Source organism: Talpa europaea (assembly GCF_964194135.1).
Source record: "Talpa europaea genome assembly, chromosome: 4".
NCBI classification, from domain to species: domain Eukaryota; kingdom Metazoa; phylum Chordata; class Mammalia; order Eulipotyphla; family Talpidae; genus Talpa; species Talpa europaea.
Window position 1 is genome coordinate 129965215 of NC_140070.1, and position 23802 is coordinate 129989016.

At 44.2% G+C, this 23802-nt stretch overlaps 1 protein-coding gene across 4 annotated transcripts in view; it reads left to right on the forward strand.

The window, feature by feature from the left end:
• Positions 1-1887: 1887 nt before the first annotated feature.
• The window catches only part of CXADR (CXADR cell adhesion molecule), a gene marked incomplete at both ends in the record, with an annotated part of 51607 nt that continues 29692 nt past the window's right edge, over positions 1888-23802 (forward strand). For 3 of the 4 annotated variants that reach the window (XM_084231427.1, XM_084231428.1, XM_084231429.1), the window contains one exon: positions 1968-2010. In XM_084231427.1, the coding sequence (XP_084087553.1) occupies positions 1968-2010 (43 nt within the window). Of the gene's footprint in view, positions 2011-23802 lie in introns of all 4 variants that reach the window. The other variant, XM_084231430.1, reaches the window with a different exon arrangement.

A 23802-nucleotide genomic window follows, 5' to 3' on the forward strand; every position in this document is an offset into this window, starting at 1 on the left:
ACCGGACCCCATTCAGGAGGAAGCAGCCAGAAGATGCTACCACCCTTCTATTTCTTCTATAGAAATGGAAGGTTATACCAGAGAGTGGGGGTTATGATGCGGTTACAAATGACTGGTCTCTCAGATAAGCATTAACAAGTTTGTCTTTCCCATATTTCTTGCAATTCCCTCTTTATTTGACAAGTTTGCCTTCTTGCATTCCAAGGAAAACAGTAGTTTTGAAAAAAAGCAAGCTGACGCCCAACCAGCTCGTGCTGACCCCTACCCTCTTCCCTTTGCAGGGAAGAGGGCACTCTGCACTCTGCCAAAGAGCAGGACGGTTGACTTTCAGACATGAGTCTGCTGCTCTCCTCATTTATGGACAAATTAAACCATTTTCCTTTTCCTCAAACTCTGTTTCCTTTTATTGGCTGAGGGAAACTGAGGCCGACATTCAGTATCAGTTACTGCCTCATCCCAGAGCATTCCTAATACACTCTTTTTTTAATAATAAATTTTATTTTTATATTTTTATATTTATTTTTATATTCCCCATACAATTGCAACCCCCCCATTTTGACCCCAATACCTCCCCTCCCGCCCCCACCCCCCAAAAAGTGTCTCTGGCTCATAGTTTTTTGTTGATTTTGATTTTCACTTTCTTATAGTTATTCATTTTCCTGGTCCCTTATTTTAGTTCTCTAGATTCCTGCTATGAGTGAGACCATCCGGTATTTTTCTTTTTCTGTCTGGCTTATTTCGCTGAGCATGATCCCTTCCAGCGCCATCTATGTTGCTGCAAATTGCATGTTTATCTTTTTTGAATGCTGAGTAATATTCCATGGTGTATATGCACCACATCTTCTTGATCCAGTCATCTATTTTTGGGCATTTGGGCTGTTTCCAAAGCTTAGCTATTGTAAACAGTGCTGCTATAAACATAGGGGTGCAGGTGCTCTTATACACTCTTGATAGAGAACTGTTTGGAATACTACAGCCTCTCTGTAGTTATAAATAAACGTTATCTGCAAAGAGCAACTGAGACCAAGCAGCAAAATGACACAAGAACAAGTATGGAGGGCACCAGGAGGAAGATGTGGCATTGCAGGGTGGACCAGGCAATTCCAGAGCTCTAGTTCCCTGCGTACTGGCCACACCCCCCAAGACCTAGGGACTCTAACCACCCCTACTTCTTCCCACTTTTCAAGCTTACAGGTTCTAGCTGTCAGATTGCAGGGCTAGGATAACCTTCACAAACACCCAATCCGGGCATTTCCAGCATCGGAAGCTGCAGCTTAGGGGTTCGGTCATTACTGCAGGAGAAGAACCTCGCGCGGCGTCTGCAGCAGCCCAAGTGATTCAAACACACGCGAGCAGCACGACGGGCTGCAGGGGCCTTAGGTGGGAGCCCCCACCCCTGCAGCAAACTATCCCTGGAGGGAGACCAGGCTGGAGGCTCCCCACCCCGTTCTCCCCCAAAGGGAGGCTGGGGTGGGCGGGGACAAGACCCTGCCACTTGTCTCCCTTTAGGGTACGGGTGCTGGCGGGCGAATGTTGCCTTAAGCTAGGGCGGGACTGCATTTCTGCTATCTCAGGAGAGGCTCGGGCTCGACCTTCGGACGCAAAACTAGATTTAACTGAAGTCAGGGAGGCGGGGCTCCGGCTCCGATCAAGGGGTGGCGGGTGCACCCCAACTCCGCGCGCTGCTGGCCGGCCAGAGACAGAGCTCGGGGCGGTGGGTGGGGGGGGAATTACCTAAGGCGGGGGGGCGCCGGCGGCGGGCTGCGGTTGCCATGGCAACCCCACGCGCCCGGCGGGGCCCGCGCCCGCTGCGGCTCGCCCGCTGCCGGAAGTGACGTGGTGCACCTGCCCAGCGGGCGGGTGTGGAGGTGCCGTCTCCACCAGCCAGTCGGGAGCGCGCGAGGCGCGGGGCGGCCGAGACCCCGGCGAGAGCTGCTCCCTGCGGTCGCCGCCCCGCGGGCCGCACCATGGCGCTGCTGCTGCGGCTCGTGCTGCTGTGCGGAGTCGCGGGTGAGTGGGCGGGTGGGGGGCCCCTCGGCCCCCGGGGTCCTCTTGCCAGCCCAGCCCCGGGGCGCTCGCTGCCTGCGGCGACCCGGGAACAATGAGGCTGGGGGGAGGGGGCGGGCGCTATTTGGGGGCTCTGCGGCGCCGGCTGCGCGGCAGGCGGCATTGCACCGGGAGATTTTTTTCTGCTGTGCGGAGACCCGAGCCGGGAGGTGCAGCGGCTCGGGAGGGAGCCTTGCGCGCCAGTGGGGTGTGCACCGGGGGGCGCACCGGGGGGCCGAGCACCCGCAGGAGCTGCCGCGGTGGAGGGGACCCCGGGGCGCGGGTGGGTGGGCGCGGCGCGCGGGGGGCGCCCGGCGTGTCTCCCCGATCGCTCTTTGCCGCAGGTGCGGGCTCTGCTTTATTTCTATTTTTTTTTTCTTTTGCATTTGCCTTGTTAGCCGCCTTGCGCCGGGCCAGGCTTGCCCGATTTCAGAAGCCTTGGGCGGCGAGTTTTCAGGTGTCGAGCCCTGCGAGCGGGGAGACCGAATGGCAAACGCCATGATTAAATGGACACCGAGCTGGTGGGTGCCAGGGGTCCTCCAGCTGCCTCCAGGAAAGCGCCGGGCGAGCAGGGACCGTCCGGGGCTCGCAGGCGAGGCGAGCTCAGCACCAGCTCCGGGCTGCACCGGGACGGGAACGAGCAGGCGCTGGGAAATCTAAAGGCGGCTCATTTCTGCAGTCCCAGGGCAAAGTGCAAAGGGAAAATTAATAATCTCTGTTTTGAGTGTGTACTGAGTTGATTCCTTTGGAAGATAGGACGCAAATACTTGGGCTGGGCGATTCCTAAAGGGTTCGCCAAGTGCATTATTCGACCGCGCGGCTCTCGGGAGGGGAAGGAGGCATTTAAAAAATGTGTGGATCATTAGAAGGAATAATTATTTATTAAAACTGATGTTTCCGTGTCAGTGTTGTAAGTCAGAGCTGATCTTGCGCGTCAGAATAAGAACTTGTCGCTTTTCATAAGCAAATGGTTCATTAAAAAAAGCCATAGGTGGGCTTGGAGAGGCGCTCGGTGTGAGTCTCCAGAAGGATAATTTTTTTTTTTTTTTTCAAAGCGCTCGAAAGCGAGATCGGGTGGCCCCTTCTGCTGGGATGGCTCTCTGCTTCCTGTTGAAATGTTGATCCCATTGTTGGATGCCACAGCTGCGAGGCGTTATTCATGAGATCAGCATTCTCTGGACAGGTCTAATGTTCGATCAGAGTCTATTGCAGTATCTCCACCTTTTTGTTACATATCATTTAGACTTGGCTGAAATTTCCAAAGTAGAGCTTCCGGGAAAGATGAAGGGTCACATAACCAGTTAAATGGTGTGTTTCCACCTTTGTTTTGTCAAACACCCAACTGACTAAACCTGAAGTTGACAACACAATGTTTGTATTCTCTGGAGGGAGGCGGGGGTTCAGGGGGCTGGGGCGGGGGAATGTTTTAGGCTACATCTGAAGCAGAAAAGTGGAAGTATGGAAACCATTCAGGAAGATTTTTTTTTCCCCCTGAGACTAGCCAGATAATTGGATTTAATTTTTCCGGGTATCTCATTGTTAGGCGTCATCTCAACCAAGGATATTTCCATATATGTAGCATTGTTGTCCTGCTCAAAGTGAACTTCTCCTTAGAGTTCTGCTGTCTTTAGCTAAAAAAGGATGCCTATTTTTATTCTTATTTCCTGATGGGGGAACCACTCAAAAACTATAACTCATGTAAGGTGTTGATTTCTTTAGAAACTTCCTGCCATTTTAGAACAGTTTTACTGTGCACTCCATTTGAGTGGTAACATGTTGGGTCCCTGCATTCCCAGGACAAGGTATTAAAAATTGCATTGCTACTATCTGTAGCTGACAGATATCCTCTCTATCTGTCTCTGCGTGGGTTGTGAAAGTTTTGTGGTACACTGTGGTTGCTGGTGGAACTCCTTAATGCGATTTTATTGCCTACTTACTTTCTTGAAAGTCATATGGTGATATCACTTTTGCTAGTGATAACAGTGGCGGTAGTAGTAGAGCAGCAGTAGTAACAATGTGAGTAAAATCAAGGCCTTAATTGAACTATTACTGAATGCCAGCTGCTGTTCTCAGGGCTTTATGCATACTCAGTGGAGAAGGGGTGGTTGTACATGAGGGGCGAGCGAGGCACCATGGTTAGGTAACTGAACTTGCCAAGGTCACACAGTTTCCTCCTGAATATGTGTGGTTCTGCCTGTAAAGCTGGGCTTTCCTCTTGGAGTATTTCTGATAGACATCCTAATTTCTATTACTGGATAGCTGTCATTTATTAAAAACCTGCTTATGGGTTTGACTGTGCCAAGTACTGAGGGCTTTCATTATTAGCCCTTTAATTTCTTCATCTTAGCTGAATACTTCAGGCACTCTGAGAATATGAAGATCCAGGACTTAGACTGGTGTTGTTAGCTAATATGTGGCCCATGTAGCAGCAACATCAGCATGACCTAGGGATCTTGTGGAAATTTGGGTGCTGCTGTTTTTCACACTGTCCACATGAATGGAACTTCAGAAGTATTGGCCAGTGAATCTGGTGTCTCAACCATTTGTTAGCCATTTGAGGGACTGGTCGCTGACCTCTGTTTCTCACATGCCTTATGTGTCAAAATCCCACTATCTTAGAATTGTTGAGGAGCACGGTGAAATATTAATCATTTTTGCTTTATTTCAATCTCTTTACATTTAAAAAGTGAAGATTATTAGGTGTGAACTTTGTCCCCTCTATATCCCTTTCAACATTCCTGCCATTATACCACTACCTGAGCAAAAGTTGCTTTTTCAAGGCTAACCACCTTATATCAGCTTTTTACCCTATCTGTTGTGAGGTCTCCATCAAGTACCCAATATTTTTCACTGCATTAGGTCACAGGGCAGGTGCTTCACCAGTGTTGGTGATTGTTACAGCTCCAAACTGAAAATTGTCAACTTCTTTGTCCCTAGGCATAAATCGTATGATACAGCCAGCTTTGGGGTCCATTTTTTTTTCCCCTTCCTTCTCATACAATGAAGATGGTTCTTAGAGTGATCATTCCACTGGTCTTGTTTTATTTAGTTAGTAGAAAAAAGTTAAGCTTCTGCTTTACTTTTGACTTTACTGTTCTATTCCAGTCACCTGCTTTAGTTGCCAAAGCTAACAATAGCCCGCGTGCCAAATCCATTTATCTCTTTGGAACCCCTTAACACTTGATTTGTTCTCACCCTGTTAGCCTACCCTGCCCTCACTGACTTCTACAATAGATAACAGTAGATCTCTTAAATGTCAGTTTTCCCATGATTTGGCCCGCAGTCCTCTTAAATGTTCCTCAAACCTGGGTGACCTCATCTATCTACCTCTGTAACTTCCAAGTCATTGCTAGTGATTTTTTTTTTTAAGATTAATTTTTATTTATTTATTTATTTATACAAGCACTGGGTACAGTCAGAAGCGCGGGAGGGTGAGAGAATTCACCAGAGCCAGAGCGGGGAGCAGAGCAGGCAGAAGGACCGAAGTACACTGCTGAGGGGAGCAGCGGGCGGCAGGAGAGGTCTGCGCGCCATGTGGTACCCTCCTCCGATGGCCGGGGAGCAGCCGGGGATCGAACCGGCGCCGCAGAGGCCGCGGGCAGCTTCGCAACCCAGCGCTCAACCGCTGCGCCAGCGGGGAGGCCCTAGTGATTTTTTTTTTACACTGCCCCCCAGTCCACCTCTCCTTTGAATTCTGGACCCCACATATGCGTAACACCTGACATTCAACTTTCATCTGAATGCACTTGAGTGCCTCAAATTCTGTGGGTCTCCAACCGCACTTATCCATGAATCAACTAATTAAGTGATCCAGTCATTCAGATATTTATAGCCAACCATGTACTCTCCCTATGCTAGGTGCCCCTACAGTAGCATCAAGCTTCATAAGATGCAAAAGGTTTGATACATTCCCAACAGATGGTACAACTTGAGCACAATAACGGAGATCTGAAAGGGTATGTTGGTCTCAGGAGTTGAGATGTACAGGACATATAAAGTACTTACCAGCTGCTCAAAAAAATTTTTTTTCAAGATTTATTTTATTTTTTATGCATGCAAGAACTGGGATGGGGGACAGAGGTGTGGGGGCTGAGAGGATTCATCAGAGAGAGTGGGGAGCAGAACAGCCAGATCTACTGAAATACACTGCTGAGGGGAGCAGCGGGCAAGGCAGGAGAGGTCTGCCATGCCATGTGGGTTCGCTGTCTGGCTGGGGATCGACTGGCTGCAGTGGCTTGCTTGTGATAGCTTTCATAGCACTGAGACTTTAACCCCTGTGCCACCAGGGATGCCCTCCTCTCAAACTTTTTTTTTATAGAGAGACTTCTGTTATTTATTTATTTATACAATAGCTGGGATACAGGCCAGAGGCGTGGGAGGGTGAGAGGATTCACCAGAGACAGAGCAGGGAGCAGAACAGGCAGACGGGCCAAAATACACTGCTGAGGGGAGCAGCGGGCACAACAGGAGAGGTCTGCCAGCCCATGTGGGAATCTCCCTGGCCAGCCAGGAATCAAACCCATGCTGTAGACAGCTTCACAGCGCTGTGCTCAACCCACTGCCCCAACGGGGAGGCCCATCCTCTCAAACTTTTGATGCCCATCTGAGTCATTCTTCTAGCGAAGTGTAGGGTGGGGCCTGAGAGTTTGCATTTCCTCCTGACGTCACTCATCACTTTTGTGACTCAAGTACAAGGTGATGTCACTGACTGCACAGAATAAAAAAAAAAAAACAAGATTTAGGGAGATGACAATGTACTTAATCCTGGACAGGTTATATTTGAGGGAAATAGAGGTAAAAAAATTAAATAGAAAGATTAAACAAAGGACTGGTTCTCAGGAGAGAAGTGGGTTGGTGATACAGAATTGAGAATCACTGCTGATAGGCACTGTCTGTAAGGTTAACCAGGAGAAGCCGGTAGGACTAGGAGAGAAGGTGCAGTGTGACTTTGAGAAACATCAGCATTTAGTAAGTAGACAAATAAGGGACCAGTAAGGAGTGATCGGGAATGTACAAATATAAGATGAGGGTGTCCCAGAAACTGGTACAGAAATAAGGCCAGTGGGTCCTACCAATAAGAGATTATTGAGAACATTCAGGAAGTTAATTGATTCCATAGTAGTTTCCGGAAGGTGAGCGTAAACAGGACAAGCTTCTGTAGCATTGAGAGTAAAGCTAGTTTTAATAGATGGAGGAGTGGAGAATGAGAAATGTACTTTACACGCTTGTGATGTCGTTTTTGGAGTCAGTGGGTCTGGAGTGCCGGGCCCTTGGGTTCACTCTGGGAAAGATTTCACCAGAGTGCCCCTTTCAGCACATGTGGCAAGTTTCCCAGGCCAGTTTCTCCATGAGACAGAGATGGTAGTTATATTTAAAGAGCACCTTTATTAGAAAAGGGATAGGACAGTAAAAGTCACTTGCATAAACACAAGTGAAGAGCTGCCCCGAAAAGAACAGTTTTGTTGATAGAGGCCTGCATGGTTTCAGGCCGGTGGCCTTGAGGAGCGCTGAGGGAGGTCAGTGAAGAGAAGTCCGGGCATGGAACAGGTCATGGGCAGGCTGCCCTGCGGAGGAAGAGAGTTCGTGAAAGGAAGCACCTGCATAGTCTCAGGTGGGCAGAAAGACGGCTGCCCTGTTGTGAGGGCAGCATTAGGTTTTATCATTTTCAGGGAGGGGCTTATCATTGTGGGTGATTGGTTTGTGCTCTTGACACTCCCTGTAGCAGTCTGATAGTTTCTGGGTGTTGCCCCTCATGATCTGGGTATTGATACTAAGGTATTGGTTCCTATAACTGGGTTAATGGCTTACACTAATCCCCTCCACCCCTACCTCCTTGTGTGAGTTAGGTTCTTGACCTTGTATCTCCTTTCCAGTTTTTCTATTCTTATCCTCCATCACTTGCATTTGGTAATTGACCTAAAGTGTTGCTGGCCACTTCATGTGGCAGCATTCAGGGGAGAAGGTAGAAGCAGCAGATAACTTCCAGCCACCCAGACCTAGAAGTTTGTTCACAGCATCCTTCCCTAGACTATTTCCTGAACTCTAAAGCCTTTGACATCACAGGGATGTCACTCTCCTGCCCCTCTCTTTTTTCTTCTGGATCATGTCAACGTTCAACAAGTTTAAGAATCCTGTCTGATAGCCTTTTAACCCTACTTCCCCCCTTCAGCCCTGCCCTGCTGCTACTTTTCCTTTCTCAACACGATGTTTTTTTTAAAAAGTTGCCTCCATCTGTCTGCGGGCTTCATTGTTTACCCCATGTCCACTAATTCTTCATCCCATTGCATTTTCACTACCCTTTTTTTATATTAACTCCTGTGAAACTCTTTGAAAAAGGAAATGGGATAAAGAAGTTGAACATGTTTCTATATTCAGTGGCAACACCGTGGTTTGAAGGCACGGTTTACCCCCTCAACCATTGACTTATAAACTCATTTCATTTCCTTACCCATTCTGATTTCTAATAGTCAAGAACTTGAAGACCATAACTTGACTCAGCAATACTTGCAATGTATTTTAATTGGCCGCATGCTTGTAGAGGAAAAGAGCATTGCCTGCTTTGTTGACAAGGGGAAGGAGGGAGAGGGGAGAGAGATAGTAAATCTATATTTAGGCTAGGCGGGATATCAGTGGTTTCGTTTGTCCTTTGATAGTGGATGAGAAAAAGGATCAACAGATTAACATGTTTACACACACCTAAACAATGTAGATTTCCTTAGAAACTGTTGCATTGCTTTCATTCTTTTAAAGGTGACTTTACAGGGCCTCCCCGGTGGCACAGCGGTTGAGCACTGGGTTGCGAAGCTGCCCGCAGCCTCTGCAGCACCGGTTCGATCCCCGGCTGCCAGTGAGGGTCTCACATGGTGTGCAGACCTCTCCTGCCGCCCACTACTCCCCTCAGCAGTGTACCGCGTCAGTCTGCCTGCTCTGCTCTCCACTCTGACTCTGATGAATTCTCTCACCCTCCCGTGCTTCTGACTGTACCCAGTGCTTGTATAAATAAATAAATAAATCTTTAAAGGTGACTTTACAAGTTGTAATGGGAGTGCTTGATTCCAGGATTGTTTGTTCTATGTGGGTTTTATGGATTTCTCCAAAGGCAAGATTGTTTTGTTAGTAGGCACACTGAGAGACCACCAAACCAGCATGCTCTAAGTGGATTCTGCCATCCCCTGCATAATGACACAGTGTAAGACCTTTATAAGGTTAATGTTCAGAAGAGAAGAGAAGATAATAGATCCCCAATGAAATACCCCAAGTTACCCATCCCCTCGTGGGTAGATGCCCAGTCAAACAGGGTTGGCCCAAAGTGGGGCCACTGAAACCCGAAAGTTCTCCACAAGTCTAAGGTACCTTCTGATGGGGAACCATGGAAAAGGGGTTGAAGAGACCAGGCAAGGCTGGGGTGAAAGGAGCAAAATTAAAAGTACAAATCAAGATAAAGGCTGCCATTGTCAGCCTCCCCACGCCTCTTCCATTTCCTAAGTCCCTAGTACAGGTCCAAAGCCAAACTGAGAAATAAGTGTTCCCTTCTTCTACATGTCTCTCTGCTCCACCTGTCTCTGCTTTGTGTGTCTCAAGTGTTCCACAGCTTCACCTGACTGTTCAGCTCCACCCTTTATTAGGTGGGGCAGGGAACATGAAACCTGCCCTTTTTATGGGGAGGTTTTATTCCTCATACAATTTGACCGCACAGGTGACATGTTCTCAAGGGACCTCAGGGAACACGCGGTTACAGTGAACTAAACGTGCTGAGCCACATCTTTGTGACATTGTTAGAGTGACCCTCAGTCTCTTGGGTTCCCTAGTGAAGAGTGAAATGCCAGGTGATTCCCAGGGGTTTTTTCTTAGTGGACCAGACAAAAACTTGCCAGTTTTTTGTGTACAAATTGAGAAGGCTTTTTAACCTACTGGTTGTACAATGTGAAATTCAGTACTTTTAGAATGAAATAGGGAATCTGGACTCAAAAATGATAATGATAAATTATTTGTAAAGACAGTTTTACATATCCATTTGAATCTTATTTATAGCAGTCAAGTCATAAAGCAGATTAGGCTTTATGTTCCATTGTGTCATTCCAATAAGAACAATGCAAGCTACATATGTAATTTTAAGTTTTTCTAGTAGCCGCGTGTAAAAAGAAATTAAGGGTCCTCCCTGGTGGCACAAGGGGTTGAGCACTGCACTATGAAGCAATCTGCGGCCTCTGCAGTTCAATCCCCAGCCTGTCAGGGAGCAACCCACATGGTGCAGCAGACCTCTCCTGTTGTGCCTGCTGCTCCCCTCAGCAGTGTGTTTTGGTGAGTCTCTCTGTTCTGTTCCCCACTCTTTCTCTGGTGAATCCTTTCACACACACACACCCCCTCCCCCTGCATCTCTGGCCTGTACCCCAGCTCTTGTATGCATAAATAAATAAATCTTTTAAAAAAATTAAGTCAACTATATTTTCTTTGATCCAATATATACAAAACATTGCTTCCATATGTGATCAAATAAAACATTAATGAGATTAAAAACATTTTATACTGTATGATGAACTCGGGTCAGTGTTTTACCTGCAACAGCTCTCTGCATTAGTCACAATACAGGTGCTCAGAAGACTGGTATAGCAAGTGCTTCCCCTATTGGTCAGCATAGGTCTGGTCTCAGAACATTCTAACAACTGAAAAAGCAAAAAGGTGTGCTAGCCATCAAAACAGCTTTGTCAAATGGAACATGCCTTTGAATTATTCTCATCAGACTTTATCTCTAAAATAATTATTTGTATCACATAGTGTTCCTGTTGGCAACAATCTAAAGTCTCTTGTTTCTTATTTGGTTTCTTGTAACAGAACATTTGGTACTCACAAAATTATATCAGCTGTCCTTATTTGATAGTTACATGCATTTACATTTTAGGTGTAAGGCAGGAAAACAAATATATGCACAAAAATCATATTTTTAACTTGCCTATGGGGACAATGAATGCATTTGTGGAGAAGTAGGAGATAAGGATAACATGGCCCCTGGTAATGGTTGCTAGGGAAATTTGAATTCACATTGGGATAGTCGAAAGGAATAATGCCATCTTTGAGGCAATCAAGCTCGACAGGCTTACAACAGAGAGAATTTTCTTATGGTAATTAACCCATTCCTTAATAACATCAGGATTTTCTATAAGGAGAGACTTTGTTTTCTCTCTTTGTTATTATGTCTATTTCTTTATTTTTTTATGATCTCACCTTTGTAAGACACTTTACCAGATTTTTTTTTTTGCCAAGAACTCATTTCCCTTTCCTGTTTCATGTTAATCAAAGGAAGAGACTAGAGCCCAACTGAGGGTTTTATGGGCTAGCAGGCAAAAGAAGATTTTGTGAAATGGAGCAATACATACAATATGAAGGTGATGAATATGGTCACCATGGCAACCGGTCTGCTTTACCCACTATGCAAAATACTTTATTTGCATTTGTTTTGCCAGAGAATTCTGAAATTGGCATTTGTGTATTAGAGAATATGGAGAAGATAATATACTTCATAGATTGCAAAAAATCTGAGACTTCATTTTGATTGGAATTGAAGTTTGAAAGTTTTCCAGGGGAAGCTGGTGGGTCACGATTTGATTGATTATATATAGATACATAGAAAAAATATCTCTCTTCATTGTTCACATTATTAACCTCCCTGCCTATCTGACTTTCCATTATCATTTTTATTTTCTCTGGTCCTGATTTATTGTATATTAAATATATCTTATGGCACCTCCGTCTTCATAGATGTTTGAGGGAAATAACGTACCTGTGGATGAAGCATTGTAATAGGTGTGTCTAGAGATATAAATGAAGACGCCATTCCCATACTCTTGGCAAACTTCACTGTGGGGAGTGGGGGTCAGGCACTTAATCCCGAAGCTGTGATACCAAGGGTAACAGGTGAGGGTCAGAGCTGATGTGCTAAGCAAGGTAATAACAGTTTCCTGATTTTGTCTTGAAGACCCACTGATTTCTCCAGACCATTTTCTCTCTACCTTGTGGACCACCCTTCACCCCTTAAGACTCCTGCCCTCTGCTTATGCCAAAATTCTGCTTGCTTCTCTGCATGTCACAACTTCATATTCCTACTGTCACTCCCCATCATAGCATACTTTGGTATTTTATTTCTCTTAAAGATTTATTCATTTAGGGCCTCCCCTGTGGCGCAGTGGTTGAGCGCTGGGTTGCGAAGCTGCCCGCGGCCTCTGCAGCACCGGTTCGATCCCCGGCTGCTCCCCGGCCACTGGAGGAGGGTCCCACATGGCGCGCAGACCCCTCCTGCCGCCCGCTGCACCCCTCAGCAGTACCTCGGTCCTTCTGCCTGCTCTGCTCCCCGCTCTGGCTCTGGTGAATTCTCTCACCCTCCCGCGCTTCTGACTGTACCCAGTGCATGTATAAACAAAACAAACAAACAAACAAATAAATAAAACATGCCTCTATTAAAAAAAATTATTCATTTATGCATACAAGAACTGAGGTGTGGGCCAGCAGTGCAGAGTTGGGGGGTGAGAGGATTCACCAGAGACAGAGTGGGGAGCAGAACAGGCAGACTCACTGAAATACACTGCTGAGGGGAGCAACAGGCAAGACAGGAGAGGTCTGCTGTGCCATGTGTTTCAGCTCCCTGGGGGATGGAACTCATGCCACAGTGGCTGACAATAGCTTGATAGTGCTGAGACTTTAACCCTGTGTCACCAGGGAGGCCCTTACCTTTAATACTTGCATTTTACAGTTCAATTTTCTCACATGCTCGTACCACAGTTCCAGGACCTGAAGTACAGTAATTTTCTGTCTGTTTTACTTAGGCACCCCTCTCCTTACCATTTATTCTTCTCCAAAATCATGAACTCGATTGTCACTGTTTCCCAGCTTTCTCAAACTTTCATCACATCTTTTTGCTGCCAGTGAGATAGGTCTCCAGGCTCTTTCCCCCTTCCACTCCACTTCTGGATTTCAGGTTACTTTAAAACAAAAATTTCCTCACTAACCATTGGTCCCATGATCACCCCCCAGCCCCCATCTCTCAGAATGAGTCAATTCAGTGGGCTGGTTGCTTTGTTCCTGCTAATGGCCTGTGGTGCACAGCTGGAGAGAAGGCACAGATGCACAGCTGTGAGCAGTGGGGAATCTGTTTTCATTTTCTAATTTAGCTAGACTTTTTTTTTAAGATTTATTTATTTATACAAGAACTGGGGTACAGATCAGAGGCACGGGAGGGCAAGAGAATTCACTAGCGAGTGCAGGGAGCAGAACAGGCAGAGGGACCAAACACACTGCTGAGGGGAGCAGCTGGCAAGTTAGGAGAGGTCTGCGTCAAGTGGGTAGCTCCCTGGCCAGGGATTGAACTCTTGCTGCAGTGGCTTTGGATAGCTTTATAGGTTGCATCTTAACCCCTTGTGCCATCACGGGGGCCCTCATTGTGGTTTTTGTTTGACATTTTTATTATGGGAAATTTGATATGTATATATAAAACTAGAAAAAATGGTATGATAAACCCCAATATATGTCTTTGCTCAGCTTCACTCAGTTGGACCTTCAATCCCATTCTGCAATCCTTTACTTTCTTTTACCATTCCTCTTCACAGATTTTTTTCAGACCAGTCTCCAAAACCCCTCTACCTGCATTTTTCCTCCTGTTTCTTCTATCCTACGTAAGTGCTGTATACTTTCTTTGTCACAGAGGATAGAGAAGTCATCAGATGCAAATTCCCTTAATTTCTTGTACCCCTTACTAAATAAGTCTATAAACTTATTTAGTAATAAGTTTACCAGTTCCCTCCATTCTTCTTTAAGGTGTCTTTATCCCCTGTTTTCTATGTCTTATTCTGTATTGGGGTGTTGATCATTCTACTGTAGGTATTTTTAACCTATCCCATTTTAAAATTATTCCCTCTTGATTTATAAACATGCTCTAACATTTCATTATCGAACTATGTTTCCTTGACCATATGTCACACTGTATGCATTTTTCTCCTCCCCTTGAGAACCATGTTTCCCCAAACAGTAGTCACATATCTCAGTCTCTCTAGTTGGATATATCCCATTACATCTCCCCAAAGCTTTCACTGAACCAGATTTTACTTAAGTCACCAGTGATGTTATTATTACCAAACCTAATGGATACATTTCAGTGTCATATTTTTACATAAAAAAATTTGAGTTCTTGTGGGAGGCACTGATGAGTGTGAGGGATAAAAGAATTGATACCTTTGAGGCACTTTCCCAGCATCAGAAGTTTATATCATAGTTGGCACAAAAGACTTATGAAATGACAGTGTGTTGTCATATTAGCAAGTACTCAGTGAGAATGAGTAAACTCTGTATTTTACTACATTCATTTTTTTTAAAGTGGGAGACGTTTTATTTTTTTTTATTATTTTTTAATAGAGGCATGTTTCATTTATTTATTTATTTGTTTATTTTGTCTACACATGCACTGGGTACAGTCAGAAGCGCGGGAGGGTGAGAGAATTCACCAGAGCCAGAGCGGGGAGCAGAGCAGGCAGAAGGACCGAAGTACACTGCTGAGAGGAGCAGCGGGTGGCAGGAGAGGTCTGCGCGCCATGTGGGACCCTCCAGTGGCCGGGGAGCAGGCGGGGATCGAACCGGCACCGCAGAGGTTGCTGGCAGCTTCGCAACCCAGTGCTCAACCGCTGCACCACCCGGGAGACCCTACATTCATTTTTTTATAAAGATTTCTTATGCATGAAAGAACTGGGGTACAGGTCAGAGGTATATGGGGGTGAGAGGATTCACTAGAACAATCACCAGAGACAGAGGGGGGAGCAGAGCAGATAGGTCTACTGAATGAAATACACTGCTGAGGGGAGCAGCCGGGAGACAGGAGAGGTCTGCTGAGCCATATGGGTTAGCTCCCTGGCTGGGCTCGAACTCCTGCTGCAGTGGCTATAGATAGCTTGGTAGTGCTTTGTCTTAACCCCTTGCACCACCAGGGAAGGCCCCACATTAATTTTTCAAATCCCTACAATGGATAGTACATTATTACTATTTCCCATTCGGCATAAGAAAAGGTTGATGTAAAAGGCTAGAAATGTGAGCGAACTCAGTTTGAATTTGAATTCAGATCTGGTTTTAGAACCCATGATATTAGAAGACAGAACCACCTCCATGATTCAGTCTGCCAGTGTTTCAGAAATGTCTGCACTTGGGAAGTGAACTCTGAGAAGTAGTGTTACTGCCTTTGACTTGTATGAGAAGGGGAAGGGAGAGGATGGATTTGAGGGGAAGGTTTCTTTCTTGTTGGTCAGTGATCGATAGCTTAATAATTTAGTTCAAAACATTTGATTTTTTTTTGAGACTTTGAGGAGCATGTGTCCAAAAGCATAGAGCTTTTTTTTTTTTTTTTTGGTTTGGTTTGGTTTTGTGAAAAATTGCACAAGAAGTTCCTAGTCTGGTATTTATTTCCTTGTTTTGTTTTTTTTTAAGGTGCATCCCAACTAAACTGCTGTCTCCTTAGAACTTTAGTATAAGAGAGAAGTAGTCTAAATTCCAACTCCTCCTCTATGGTGATTGGAATGGGGTTTCTAGTAATATACTAGCTGTGTTTTATAGTAATTTTAACAAAGAAATCTGTGTCCAGGGTGTTTACTGGTGAGTGGACTTCTACTTATAGGACGGATGTGGCTTACGAATGGGAGTCAGTTGGCTGAGATTTTTATCTTGCCCCTTGAGTAACTTTGAGCTTACTCTCAGTCTGTTTTTTTGCCTAAATAGAAATAATGTTGGTACTTTTCGCAAGGTGTTAGGAGAGTTGAAGGAATTAATACGTATATAGTACTTTGAAAAAGTATCTGGCACATAAGTACTTATCATTTTTAGTTACTAATTAGGATGGTGATTTCCCTATTTCCATCCAAGTTAATCTCCTGGTGTCTGCTGTTTGATTTCTCCTTGAGAGTATATAGCTGGGAATTTGTATTACAAAAACTGAATGGAAAAGTAACTAAGTTTGCTTTATGTCATTTCTCATTGTTAGTGACCTATTGGACTGCAGCATTAATCTTCTTAGCTGTAAGTATATATTAACACACTGCTGAGCAGCACACATGGAAATTAAACAACTAAAACTCCTACACAGCAAAGAGTGTAACTGTAAACTTCTCTGTGTTTTTTCTGCTCCCCTAGCATTATTTTTTTAAGATTTATTTATTTATTTTTATACAGGAACTGGGGTACAGGCCAGATGCATGGGAGGGTGAGAGGATTCACCCAAGACAGAGCGGGGAACAGAACAGGCAGACCGACAAAATACACAGGAGAGGTCAGCAGGCGTGACAGGAGAGGTCTGCTGCGCCATGTGGGTAGCTCCCTGGCTGGGGATCGAACTCGTGCTGCCGTGGCTGCTAATAGCTTCATAGGTTGCATCTTAACCCCTTGCACCACCAGAGAGGCCCCATTCTGCCTGTTCTGCTCCCCGCTCTGTCTCTGGTGAATCCTCTCACTCTCCCGCATATCTGGCCTGTACCCCGGTTCTTGCATGCATGAATAAATAATATTTTAAAAGAAAGAAAGAAAGAATATCCTGGTCTGTGTGCAGGACAATCTTCCGAGCCCCACTGATCAGTAGTTTAGCCATGACCAGTCTTCCAGACATGACCCAAATATTTTCCTTGTTTTAGCACTTCACGCCTTAGGAGTCTCCAACAGCAGTGTAGCAGTTCTGTCTAACAGTGGGGATGGGGTTTATTAAATAAATCTTGGGACATAGCCCCGAAACTTGTTAAGTGAGTATAAGTATGTAAACAATTACCTGCGGTAGAGGAACACTAATACTCAGGAGGAAGCAATTGACACTGCTTGTGGGGATGGGGAAGTTTCAGGGGAAGTGACAGATGAGGGCTTTTTTGATAAATGACTGGAGATGCTCTTAGAGGAAGAAGGTGGAGAAAGGAGAATATGGGCATTTCAGAGAAGGGATGCATGCAGGGACACAGGTGCTCCACAAATGTGCATTTATTCATTCCTCTCTCCCAGGGCGGTCTCCTATTTAACTGTCCACACTTTCACTTGTGATTCCATCTTTAACAGAGAGAGAAAGGGCTATTTTCACCCCTTTAGGCTTCATTACATCTTGCTGATTTTTCGCCATACTTTCAAAATAGATCATCTTTCATCTCTGCTGAATCCTCTATTTCTCTTATATGAAGTGTATCAAGGGCCAAGTTAGTACCTGAAAATTTGCTATGTTAAAGGAAACCAGTGACTACAAAGAAGTATGATCTTTGACTTCAGAATTAGGGTGAACTATTCACAGGGGGCTGACGGTACAAATAGCACATGTAAAAAGCAACTTTACTGAAGGATACATGCTTATGATGGGGGTCTTACTGCGCCAGAGTAGTGTGTGGGTCTGTTAGACTTAAGTGGCCTGTTCAGCCACCATTATGGTTACCTGCAGTTCTGCATTCCTATATGCAAAGGTCAGAACTATTCAGTCACAGTCATACGAGCCATACCTTACAAGCTGCCTTTCATATCAATCGAGCAGAAAGCTTGGGGGCCTCCCTGGTGGCACAGGGGGTTAAGACACAACCTATGAATCTCTCCACAACCTCTGCAGCACGAGTTCAATCCCCAGCTGGCCAGGGAGCAACCCACATGACTCACAGACCTCTCCTGTCTCGCCCGCTGCTCGCCTCAGCGGTGTGCTTTGGCCAATCTGCCTGTTCTGTTCCCCACTCTGTCTCTGGTGAATCCTCTCACCCCCCACACCTCTGGCCTGTACCCCAGCTCTTGTATGCATAAATAAATAAAATCTTTAAAAAACCTTAAAAAAGAGCAGAAAGCTTGATCACTCCGGGAAGGGTATATACATCATGAGGTATGACCGGGAACACCCGGGGAGCCAAGGACTGATGTATGACAAGGGACCCCAGAAGCTGATCGGTGGAATGCCTTGTTGATAAAATTAGGACCATGGCTGGGGTCTAGTTTCGATTGCAACACTTGGTCATCAGGCTGATAACGTGGTCAGCAGACTCATGTCCCCAAGCCCTAGATGACATTCCTGAGTTTCACCATCCTTTTCTCCTTGTCCTTCTAACGCACATAGTGATGCTCTATGATTATTCTATCAATAAAAATGGCCAGGATCTTGCTCTCAGCAGCATCCTGCCTTATGCAGCCTGCTCCACGACTCCCGTGTCTTTGTCAGTGTGGTGTTGCCCGACGTAACAGGGTAGCATATAGATGATGTCTGATTCAGTCCATATTTGAACACAAGGAATGTGTTCTAAACTAAACTGAGACCAGGATAGTGGGACTTGGCTTAAAAAGTGGGATGAAGGGGCCTCCCTGATGGCGCAGGAGTTAAAGTCTCAGCACTCTCAAGCTGTCTCCAGCCACTATGCCCTGAGTTCGACCCCTGGCCCTGGAGCTAACCCACATGGCACAGCAGACCTCTCCTGTCTCTCCTGCTGCTCCCCTCAGCAGTGTATTTCAGTAGATCTGCCTGTACTGCTCCCCACGCTGTCTCTGGTGAATCCTCTCTCTCTCTCTCTCTTTCTCTCTCTCTCTCTCATGCCTGTTGTAAGTCCAGGTTGTTACCTATACTTCTGATCAACCAAATAGAAATCAGAGGTTTCTGTAGCCCCCTGTTTGAGTTCAGTTAATTTGCTAGAGCATCCCATGGAACTCAGAGATTACTGGTTTATTATAAAAGGATGTAACTCTGGAAAGGTAAGAAAGCAGAGCTGCCTAGGGTAAGTTGTGGTGAAAGGGCCCAGAACTTTGGTGATCTTAACCTCAGCACTCTCGTGCATCTCCACACTTTCCCCCACAGGGAAGTTTCCTAGGCCATTTTAGTTTTTATGGAGGCTTCATTATATAAGTATGACTGATGAATTCCTTTGCCGCTGGTGACTGAATGAAATCCCCGGCTCCTTTCTCCTCCCATTCATGGGGAAGGGGTGGAATGGCCTGAAAATCCTAACTCTCTAATGACACGGTGGGTTCCTCTGGCAACCAGCTCCATCCTTAGGTTACCTGGGAGTTTTCCAATAGTCATCTCATTAATATAACAGAAGATAGGTATCTTTATCTCTTGTGTTGCTTAGGAAATTCCAAGGATTTTAGGGGCTCTATGAAGAAAATTTTTGTTTCATATCACAACACTAGATATTAAGGAAGCACTGGATCTCTTGGGTTATGACTCCACCTTTAAGACCTTGTTTAACTTTTTCTTTTTTAAATGTTTTTATTTATTTTGTGTAGAACTGGGGTGTAGGCCAGAGGTGCAGGGGATGAGAGGATTCACCAGAGACAGAGTGCAGAGCACAACAGGTGGATTTTACTAAAATACACTGCTGAGGGGAGCAGCAGGCGAGACAGGAGATGTCTGCTGCACCATGTGGGTAGCTCCCTGTCGAGGGATCAGACTCAGGCCATGGGGGTGATAGCACTGAGACTTAACCACTAGGCCACCAATGAGGCGCCCTCATTTAACTTTAATGATCTTAGTAAAGGCTCTATCTCTAATACAATTACATGTTTGGGAAGGGGTTGGGGCGTCTACATGAATTTTGTTGGGCCACAGTCCCTGCAAAATGTATTATTTTATTTGTACATTATTAAGATGTTTAAGATGATATTCCTTTGGTAAAACCTAATTTGATTAGATGACTGCCTTTGCTGTGAGGTGAACAGAGTTAAACCTGGAGGTGGCAGTGTTTAGTCAGGCTGTTGTTAATGTGAGTTAAAGTTGATTTTACCGTCTCATACTTTAGTAAAGTCATTTTGTTAGGCTGCTCTGTAACAATTTTACTCGTTCTGGCCTCTTATCTTTGCCCTACCTCTTTGTCTCAGGTAGATGAGCTTGGATTTTTAATCTACTCTTTCTGCTTGTTAGGCATTTAGGGTGTTGGGACTTTTTGGGTTACTTTCATGTTTCCCTGTTACAGAGTGCTTCAGTGAGTAATATTCATGTACATAATAGATTTTGTGAGAATTTAATCTCAATTCCTAAAAGCCAGTTTGCACAGGTACATTTCACAGGTCTCCCGTTGTGTCACACACTTGCATTTCACAGGACTTTGTGTTGACATGTGAATTGAACTTATTTACTGTCCATGTATGCCACCTCTGTTCCCAACACTTTAGCCAAATTGGGTCTTTTCTGTTTCCTTACAAAGGTACTTGTGCCATGAGATTTGCTTTGTTCCTTTTCACTCAACAAATTCTAGAATTCTGACCTGCTTATCTCTAGGCATCCAGATTGTTTGGTAGCTGTTGTATTTTGTTGTAATAAGATGCTTTGTTGCTTACTTATATCTTAGACAGTTTATGTGGTTTCCTATCTCATGATTCATAACCCCTCTTTGTATCCAGGTGACAAGATCTTACCTGTCACTGCTTGAATTCTGCATTCAGACATGATATTTAAAATCCTGTGCATATTGCCATCACTGGTTAGATTTCACATTTTGTATCTTGCTGAAATAGGTAAAAATGTGGAAAATATGTTTGAAACCATTACTTTTGTTTGCTGCCATCATTCAGCAAGTGTTTATTAAAATCTAGTGATTTACTGACCTCAAATTCTAAATAGTTAAGTTGATGTCTCCTTCATAATTTTTGTTTTTTATTTTTCATGAAAGTTTTCTTTACTGAAAACATTAAAATTTCTCAACATGCTCTTACACTAACCATAGTTTAATGAACACTTGCCAGCTTCTTATGGTTTTAAGATTATCACACGAAATATAGCTAAACACCATCCAGCTGAACATGTAACAACCTTGAAAACAGTCGGGTAGGAGTCAGGAAGGACATCAGTTCAAAACATTGCCTTCCTTCTAGAAATACTGCTTTCTGTTATCCCCAGTTTTAGGTTAGAAATAGATTTTCTGGGGCCTCCCGGGTGGCGCAGCGGTTGAGCGCTGGTTTACGAAGCTGCCTGCAGCCTCTGCAGCGCCGGTTCGATCCCCGGCTGCTCCCCGGCCACCGGAGGAGGGTCCCACATGGTGCGCAGACCTCTCCTGCCGCCCGCTGCTCCCCTCAGCAGTGTCCTCTGTTTGTCTGCCTGTTCTGCTCCCTGCTCTGGCTCTGGTGAATTCTCTCACCCTCCCGAGCTTCTGACTGTACCCAGTGCTTGTATAATGAATGAATGAATGAATGAATGAATGAATGAATGAATGAATAAATAAAATAAAAAACACAATCTTTAAAAAAAAAAAAGAAATAGATCTTCTAAGCTTGCCTTTAAAAAAAAACATTTATTTATTTATTTATGCATATGAGAGCTGGGGTACAGGCCAGAGATGCCAGGTGTGTGTGAGAGGATCCACCTGAGACAGAGTGGGGAACAGAACAGGCAGACTGACTGAAATATACTGCTGAGGGGAGCAGCAGGCGAGGCAGGAGAGGTCTGCCTCGCGATGTGGGTTTCTCCCTGGCTGGCCAGGGATGAAACTCCTGCTACAGAGGCTGCGGATTGCTTCATAGCGTGGTACTTGACCCCTTGCACCACCAGGGAGGCCCCTAAGCTTTCTTGGCAACATCAAGGGCTAGAAAAATACTCTGAACTCCTATCATTTTGATACCTAGAAATCAGACTGGACAGAAGAGAAGTGCTAAAGATCCAAATGATTTGGAACTTGGAATTTAAAAAGGCAAACAGAAAACAGGGTTTAATTTGGTTACTGACAAAAATGAGATGTGATTCAGTTTTTTTATATAATCCAATGCTGAGCATTTATTAACTGGACTCAGCAAAGACTGGTGATAGTATGTGGCATTTTTATCACAACTTATGTAAGTTTGAAACATTTTCCACGATTTTACCTATGCCAAGATTATAAGGTTTATTATTTGTCATACTGTGTTTGATTTGTTATTGGTCATGCTAGTTTGCAAGTTAAATTACCACTCAATTTGCTGTGTAAATAGAATTGGACAATATTAGGAAAGACTCCCCAGACACTGCATTAGACCAAATATCTGGTTTTTGTCTTTCATAATTGGTGACTGTTGCATACAGCAACACTTGAAAAACTAGGTCTCTGCAGAGAAGCCCTTCAATGTTGCTAGGAAACCCAATAACTGTTTTGTATGATCTTGAGATTTTCATTTTCATGTAACACAATGAAAAACAGATGGATTTTTTAAACATTTTTTTTAAAAGAAATACTGGAAACCATTTTAAAACATCTGTTTAAATTTTCTTCAGCTGTATATTTATAAAGGAAATCTCATTACAAAGCAGAAATGGGCAGTCACCTTTCTTAAAAATCTCAGTTCTCAAAAATAACTTGTTAATGGTAGATAGCTTTCTAATTCATTTTTATACATATGAAACTATTTTCTAAGGTACAGTTTTAACATAAACCACTTATCAAACAAGGAAGAGTGATATTCTGAGTAAGGATTGGAGCTTGAACACATTTAGGTGTCTTGATGTCCTTTAGCTTTTTCATATGATTTTTATAAAAATAAAATCTCCAGAAGCAGAGTAACCAGGGAGTTTTAATGGTTTCTTACAGCAATTTTCATTCTTATTTATATGTTGTTCCTATATATCTTTTCTCATTTTGGAGTATATTTACTGTAAGTTCTTTTTTTGTTTGTTTGTTTGTTTTTATGATTTATTCATTTATACAAGAACCCGGGTACAGGCCAGATGCACGGGAGGGTGAGAGGATTCAACAGAGACAGAGCAGGAAACAGAACAGGCAGACTGACAAAACACACTGCTGAGGGGAGCAGCGGTGAGACAGGGTGAGACAGGGGAGGTCTGCTGTGCCATGTGGGATTCTTGCCAGCTGGCCGGGATTAAACCCGCGCTGCAGAGGCTGCAAGCAGCTTCACAGTGCTCAAGGGACTCAAGGGAGTCCCCTTACTATAAGTTCTAATCTTCTCTCATAAAGTGTCAGCAACAAGGCAGGTTAAATGCAGGCAACAAATTCTAGTAGCTATAGAAAGGTGATCTTCAAGAGCAGGAACTTTTCTTGGCTATTTGAGATTAATGCTCTTTTTTTAGCTTCTTTAAAATTGATCAAATTATAATTCTGCCACCATTTCTTTATTCTACTAACATACAAGGGCAGGAGATAGAGATACAATTTTGTGCAACTAATGAAGCTAATGATTTAATGATAAATGAGGATATGCATTTTAAAAATACAATGTGTATGGAAAGAATAAGCTCATTGACATCTAGAAGATGTGACAAAATCATTGAGCCTACCTTAGTCAACTTCACAATAATGTTTATTAGAGAAAAAAGAAAATCAAAATAGTATATGCTGTGTCAAAAGGGTGATGTGATAGCAAGAAAATAAGTACTGTGCCCATTGATAGAAAGAGAAAAGGAAAAACCGTATAGCTAGAGAAGTAGAAGAATGCCTTACTAAATAAGCCAATAAAAGCTGATTTTATTAGAAATGATTAAAAAGTATTCAGAGAGTTAAATTAATTCAGGAGAACCATTTGACATTATACACGTAAATAAATGTCAAATAATTTTGAAAGAGAAATGTGGACATGAATGGAGATGAGCAGTTTGGATGGTGTAGCATCACCCTGGCTGTGTATCACATGAAACCAAACTTTAGAGGCTTTAAAAGAAAACTCGTGTAGTGCATGTATCTAGGTTGCCAATTTAACTAGGCTGAGGCGAGACGTTCTAGTCTCACTTTTTTTTTTTTTTTAAGATTTATTTATTTATTTATGCGTACAAGAGCTGGGGTATAGGCCAGAGATACAGGTTGGGGGTGGTGAGAGGACTCA